This window comes from Oncorhynchus mykiss, chromosome 16, assembly GCF_013265735.2.
Source record: "Oncorhynchus mykiss isolate Arlee chromosome 16, USDA_OmykA_1.1, whole genome shotgun sequence".
NCBI classification, from domain to species: Eukaryota; Metazoa; Chordata; class Actinopteri; order Salmoniformes; family Salmonidae; genus Oncorhynchus; species Oncorhynchus mykiss.
The window spans coordinates 12,167,023-12,174,522 of NC_048580.1; the positions used below are offsets into that span (position 1 = coordinate 12,167,023).

General features: G+C 46.4%; 1 protein-coding gene across 3 annotated transcripts in view; it reads right to left on the minus strand.

Annotated features, from left to right (window-relative positions):
- The window catches only part of LOC110492832 (inactive ubiquitin carboxyl-terminal hydrolase 54), a 57,205-nt gene that overhangs the window by 12,025 nt on the left and 37,680 nt on the right, over positions 1-7,500 (minus strand). For 2 of the 3 annotated variants that reach the window (XM_036946163.1, XM_036946164.1), the window contains exons 12-14: positions 5,513-5,819; positions 2,245-2,801; positions 1,790-1,948 (exon numbers count right to left, since the gene is read on the minus strand). In XM_036946163.1, the coding sequence (XP_036802058.1) occupies positions 1,790-1,948; positions 2,245-2,801; positions 5,513-5,819 (1,023 nt within the window). The remainder of the gene's footprint in view (positions 1-1,789; positions 1,949-2,244; positions 2,802-5,512; positions 5,820-7,500) is intronic. The other variant, XM_036946165.1, reaches the window with a different exon arrangement.

Here is a 7,500-nt window from a genome sequence, read left to right on the forward strand (position 1 = left end):
GGAAAGACAGGAAGGAAAGACAGGATGGAAAGACAAGACAGAAAGACAAGACAGAAAGACAGGACAGAAAGACAGGAAGGAAAGACAGGATGGAAAGACAAGACAGAAAGACAGGACAGAAAGACAGGAAGGAAAGACAGGATGGAAAGACAAGACAGAAAGACAAGACAGAAAGACAGGATGGAAAGACAGGACGGAAAGACAAGACGGAAAGACAAGACAGAAATACAGGACGGAAAGACAGGACAGAAAGACAAGACAGAAATACAGGACAGAAAGACAGGACAGAAAGACAAGACAGAAAGACAGGACAGAAAAACCGGACAGAAAGACAGGACGGAAAGACAGGATGGAAAGACAAGACAGAAAGACAAGACAGAAATACAGGACGGAAAGACAGGACAGAAAGACAGGACAGAAAGACAAGACAGAAAGACAGGACAGAAAAAACGGACAGAAAGACAGGACGGAAAGACAGGATGGAAAGACAAGACAGAAAGACAAGACAGAAAGACAAGACAGAAAGACAGGATGGAAAGACAGGACAGAAAGACAGGAAGGAAAGACAGGATGGAAAGACAGGACAGAAAGACAGGAAGGAAAGACAGGATGGAAAGACAGGAAGGAAAGACAGGATGGAAAGACAGGACAGAAAGACAGGAAGGAAAGACAGGACAGAAAGACAGGAAGGAAAGACAGGACAGAAAGACAGGACAGAAAGACAGGAAGGAAAGACAGGATGGAAAGACAGGATGGAAAGACAGGAAGAAAAGACAGGATGGAAAGACAGGAAGAAAAGACAGGATGGAAAGACAAGACAGAAAGAAAAAAGAGGAACAGACGGACGGGCATGATGACACACACACACACACACACACACAACCACACTAACACAGACTCAGACAAACACACACAGACTCAGACAAACACACACACACTAAGACACACACACACACACACACACACACAACCACACTAACACAGAATCAGACAAACACACACAGACTCAGACAAACACACACACACTAAGACACACACACACACACACACACACACACACACACACACACACACACAAAGATACACACACACAGTCTTGTATAACGATCCTTGTGGGGACACACATTTCAGTCTCAAAATCCTATTTTCCCTAACCCTAACCCTGACCAAAACCCTAAACCTTACCCTAACCTCAACCTCAACCTTAACCCTAAACCTTACCCTAACCTCAACCCTAACCTCAACCTCAACCTTAACCCTAAAACGTACCCTAACCTTAACCCTAACCTTAATCCTTACCTTAACCCTTAACCCTAACCTTAACCCTAACCTCAACCTCAACCTTAACCCTAACTCCTAACCCTAGCCCCTAACCCTAACCCTTAACCCTAACCCTAAACCTAACCCTTAACCCTAACCCTAGCTCCTAACCCTAAACCTAACCCTTAGCCCTAACCCTAGCTCCTAACCCTAACCCTTAACCCTAACCTTACCCCTAACACTAATTTTAACCTGAATACTAAATCCCTTAGAAATAGCATTTGTCCTTGTGGGGACTGACAGAATGTCTCCAGTTGGTAACATTTTTGTTGGTTTCTTATTCTTGTGGGGACTTCTGGTCCCTAAAATTATAGATAAACACATTCACATACACACACACTTTCTCCTTAAAACACACACACACACACACACTTTTTCCTTAAAACACAGACACATACTCACACATTCTCTCTCTCTCTCACACACACACACACACACACACACACACACACACCCTCCCCGTCGTCACCTTGGTGTTGTAGCTGGTCTAAGTCCATGTATTTGGAGGGTCTGGGGTTAAATCCCACGGCAGCTTCTTTCTCCGACTCCTTCCTCCTCTGCTGCTCCTGCTGCCTCGCTCTCCTCACTACCTCCTCCTGAAGCTCATCCAGCTCGCTACGGCCAGCGCCTGCACACAAACACACACACACACACACACACACACACACACACACACACACACACCTTATGCATACGCACACATGCACACACACATACTCGCACACACACATACTCGCACACACACACACACACACAAGCAAGCACACACGCACGCACGCATGCACACACACACACACACAAATGCGTGCGCAAATACACACATGCACGGGAACGTGGGAGAAACAAACATGTATAAATATTGTACAAACACACACATATTCTACCACTCTGATACCGTTAGATATCTCACACACAGACACACACCCAGGTTGTTGTTGCAGCCCCAGAGAGGTGCTGGCAGCTCCTGCAGGATGGCACTAGTGCTCTTAGACTTGGGCACCGTGCGCCATGATGGACCAGACATCAACACACGCTTCTGACCTACCTCCCTGAGAGAGAAGGAGAGAAACGATGTGAGACTACAAAACATATCTAACAGTATGTGTGTGTGTGCGTACGTGTGTGTGTACCTGTCAGGGCTGCTCTCATAACCACTCTCCATCCTCTGGATCAGACGAGGCTGAGACTCCGCCCCTCTCAACGGGGGAGGAGGGGGGCAGTCCGCGCCATTGCCTAGCAACCCAGGCATCCCTGCCACCCCCTCTGTATCTCCCCCCACACCACCTACGGCCCTCTCTCTTGCCCCCTGCAGATCAGCCGTGTTAGTTGGACAGTGTTGTTGAAACTCAGAAGGTAGAGGGGGCCCAGGCAGGGTCCTGTAGCCCAGCGGAGAGCCTCTCTGGCAGGTGAAGATGCTGTCGATGTTCAGGGCTTCCCTCCGTGGCCTCCAGGCCGGCCGGTAACTTCGACCCCCAGGCGAACTGGAGAGGATAGGTTACATTTTACATTACACATGAGTCAAAACACTTGACAAAATACTGCAGCAGGTATTGTAATAAGTTTGGAGAACTCAAACTTTAACAAATATATTAAATAAGGCTTCTACTGTGCATGCACTTTGTACAGTAACACCCACATGGACTAGTATATATGTCAGTATATACACTATACAGTGCCTTGCGAAAGTATTCTGCCCCCTTGAACTTTGCGACCTTTTGCCACATTTCAGGCTTCAAACATAAAGATATAAAGCTGTATTTTTTTGTGAAGAATCAACAACAAGTGGGACACAATCATGAAGTGGAACGACATTTATTGGATATTTCAAACTTTTTTAAAGCCGGATTTGGATACAAAAAGATTTCCCAAGCTTTAAACATCCCAAGGAGCACTGTGCAAGCGATAATATGGAAATGGAAGGAGTATCAGACCACTGCAAATCTACCAAGACCTGGCCGTCCCTCTAAACTTTCAGCTCATACAAGGAGAAGACTGATCAGAGATGCAGCCAAGAGGCCCATGATCACTCTGGATGAACTGCAGAGATCTACAGCTGAGGTGGGAGACTCTGTCCATAGGACAACAATCAGTCGTATATTGCACAAATCTGGCCTTTATGGAAGAGTGGCAAGAAGAAAGCCATTTCTTAAAGATATCCATAAAAAGTGTTGTTTAAAGTTTGCCACAAGCCACCTGGGAGACACACGAAACATGTGGAAGAAGGTGCTCTGGTCAGATGAAACCAAAATTGAACTTTTTGGCAACAATGCAAAACGTTATGTTTGGCGTAAAAGCAACACAGCTGAACACCCTATCCCCACTGTCAAACATGGTGGTGGCAGCATCATGGTTTGGGCCTGCTTTTCTTCAGCAGGGACAGGGAAGATGGTTAAAATTGATGGGAAGATGGATGGAGCCAAATACAGGACCATTCTGGAAGAAAACCTGATGGAGTCTGCAAAAGACCTGAGACTGGGAAGGAGATGTGTCTTCCAACAAGACAATGATCCAAAACATAAAGCAAAATCTACAATGGAATGGTTCAAAAATAAACATATCCAGGTGTTAGAATGGCCAAGTCAAAGTCCAGACCTGAATCCAATCGAGAATCTGTGGAAAGAACTGAAAACTGCTGTTCACAAATGCTCTCCATCCAACCTCACTGAGCTCGAGCTGTTTTGCAAGGAGGAATGGGAAAACATTTCAGTCTCTCGATGTGCAAAACTGATAGAGACATACCCCAAGCGACTTACAGCTGTAATCGCAGCAAAAGGTGGCGCTACAAAGTATTAACTTAAGGGGGCTGAATAATTTTGCACGCCCAATTTTTCAGTTTTTGATTTGTTAAAAAAGTTTGAAATATCCAATAAATGTCGTTCCACTTCATGATTGTGTCCCACTTGTTGTTGATTCTTCACAAAAAAATACAGTTTTATATCTTTATGTTTGAAGCCTGAAATGTGGCAAAAGGTCGCAAAGTTCAAGGGGGCCGAATACTTTCGCAAGGCACTGTATATACAAAAGTATGTGGACACCCCTTCAAATTAGTGGATTCAGCTATTTCAGCCACACCCGTTGCTGACAGGTGTATAAAATTGAGCATACAGCCATGCAATCTCCATAGACAAACATTGTCAGTAGAATAGCCTTACTGAAGAGCTCAGTGACTTTCAACGTGGCACCGTCATAGGATGCCACCCTTCCAACAAGTCAGTCCATCAAATTTCTGCCCTGCTAGAGCTGCCCCGGTCAAAGTGCTGTTATTGTGAAGTCGAAACATCTAGGAGCAACAACGACTCAGCCGTGAGGTGGTAGGCCACACAATCTCATAGAGCGAGACCGCCGAGTGATAAATAACGTAGCGTGTAAAAATGAACTGTCCTCGGTTGCATAAAAACACTCACTACCGAGTTCCAAACTGGCTCAGGAAGCAACATCAGCACAAGAGCTGTTCATTGGGAGCTTCATGAAATGGGTTTCCTTGGCAGAGCAGCCGCACACAAGCCTAAGATCACCATGCGCAATGCCAAGCATCGGCTGGAGTGGTGTAAAGCTCACTGCCATTGGATGAATCACACTTCACTATCTGGCAGTCCGATGGACAAATCTGGGTTTGGCGGATGCCAGGAGAACGCTACCTGTCCCAATGCATAGTTCCAACTGTAAAATTTGGTGGAGGAGAAATAATGGTCTGGGGCTGTTTTTCATGGTTCAGGCTAGGCCCCTTAGTTCCAGTGAAGGGAAGTCGTAATCCTGCAGCATACAATGACATTCTATACAATTTTGTGCTTCTGACTTTGTGGCAACAGTTTGGGGAAGGCCCTTTCCTGTTTCAGGATGACAATACCACGTACACAAAGCGAGGTCCATACAGAAATGGTTTGTCGAGAAAAAGAAGAACTTGACTGGCCTGCACAGAGCCCTGACCTCAACCTCATCGAACACTTTTGGGATGAATTGGAATGCCGACTGCGAGCCAGGCCTAATCGCCCAACATCAGTGCCTGACCTCACTAAAGCTCTTGTAGCTGAATGGAAGCAAGTCCCCGCAGCAATGTTCCAACATATAGTGGAAAGCCTTCCCAGAAGAGTGGGAACTCCATGTTAATACCTATGATTTTGGAATGAGATGTTCAACGAGCAGTTGTCCACATACTTTTGGTCATGTAGTGTCTGTGTGCGGTAGCGCCCACCTAGACTTGGACTCACTGCTGGTGCTCTCATCCTCCCAGTGTGGCCCCACGGCCCCTGCCTCAGATCCCAGTACAGACCCCCCTATCCCCGAGGAGGAGGAAGAGGACATGGGACGGGAGGAAGAGCAGGAGGAGGAGACGGGATAGGGGGAACAGGTAGAGGAGGGGGGATGGAAGGAACATGAGGAGAGAGGATGGGAGGAAGAGCAAGATGACGTGGGGCGACGAGAGGAAAGGAGGAACACAGCTGTCTCTTTATAGTCACCCTGCTGCAGGGGAGGGGAGGGGGGGCAGAGGGGGGTCTCTGCTACTTAGTTTGAGAGAGAGAGAGTGAGAGTGAGAGTGAGAGTGAGAGAGAGAGAGAGAGAGAGAGGGAGTGAGAGGGAGAGAGATAGAGAGGGAGAGAGAGGGAGTGAGAGGGAGAGAGACAGAGAGAGAGATAGAGAGGGAGGGAGGGAGAGAGAGAGAGAGAGAGAGAGAGAGAGGGAGAGGGAGAGGGAGAGGGAGAGGGAGAGAGAGAGAGGGAGAGAGGGAGAGAGAGAGAGAGAGGGAGTGAGAGAGAGAGAGAGAGAGAGGGGGGGGGGGGAGAGAGAGAGAGAGAGAGAGAGAGGGAGGGAGGGAGGGAGGGAGCGAGAGAGGGAGGGAGGTATTGGAGAGAAAGAGACAAAAAGCGAGATAGGGTGGTTAGATAGTTTACCAGTGGACGCTTCTCAGAGGAGGAAGGGGAGGACCGTCCACCTCAGGGAATTTCATTTAAAAAAAATAAAATAAATATATTCACGTCACCGAATAATTGATTAAAATATACTGTTTTGCAATGAAGGTCTACAGTAGCCTCAAAAGCACTCTGTAGGGTAACACTATGAACTGACATGTTGTCCAACCAATCAAAGGATCAGAGAATGAATCTAGGACTGAAAGCATAAGCTACAGCTAGCTAGCACTGCAGTGCATAACATGTGCTGAGTAGAGAAAGAGAAAGACAATAGCTGAACAGTTTTCAACAAATTAAGTTCTTCAAAATTTAAGGAGAAGCAAGAGAGAGAGAGTTCTCATTTTTTTCACTTTCAATTTCACTTACTTAGCAATGCAGCTGGCTAGTTAAGTTACTCAGGGATGCTATGTTAGCTAGCTGGCTATGACTATCCAACAGAGAGGGATGCTATGTTAGCTAGCTGGCTATGACTATCCAACAGAGAGGGATGCTATGTTAGCTAGCTGGCTATGACTATCCAACAGAGAGGGATGCTATGTTAGCTAGCTGGCTATGACTATCCAACAGAGAGGGATGCTATGTTAGCTAGCTGGCTATGACTATCCAACAGAGAGGGATGCTATGTTAGCTAGCTGGCTATGACTATCCAACAGAGAGGGATGCTATGTTAGCTAGCTGGCTATGACTATCCAACAGAGAGGGATGCTATGTTAGCTAGCTGGCTATGACTATCCAACACGACACTGGAACTCTTCCAGGTCAAGGGAAGCTTTTGGTTTTACTAAATTTATTGGCACCGAGGCCCGCCGATGTAACTGCTTACTAACTGTACACCGTGATGTTACTGCACGATTGTAGCGGGTTTACTAACGTGTTAGTTCTATTAGCTATGTTGACTAGGAAGTTACTTTAGCTAACATGGGGACAATGAGGTAGGCTGTGTGTGGCGGTTATGTCATGGTTTAGCTTGGAAAGGTTTTTTCGACTGGTCACACACAGCTGATGTGCTGTTCATTGAAGTCCAGAAACGAAGGGAAGAGGTGAGAGGAGGAGAGCGCATTGAGGCTAGAAGGAATACAACGTGGCTGCTATGATCAGGGGTGTATTCATTCTGCCGATTTGGTTAAAAAACGTTTCTTAAACGGAAGCAAACAAAACAGAGAAAAAAATACCTGAATTTGTCCAATAGAAACTCTTGTTTGCAACTGTTGGACTAATGATTACACCCTAGATAAGCTAGATGCAGGCAAGAGTGTGCAAGGCGGTATTGAAT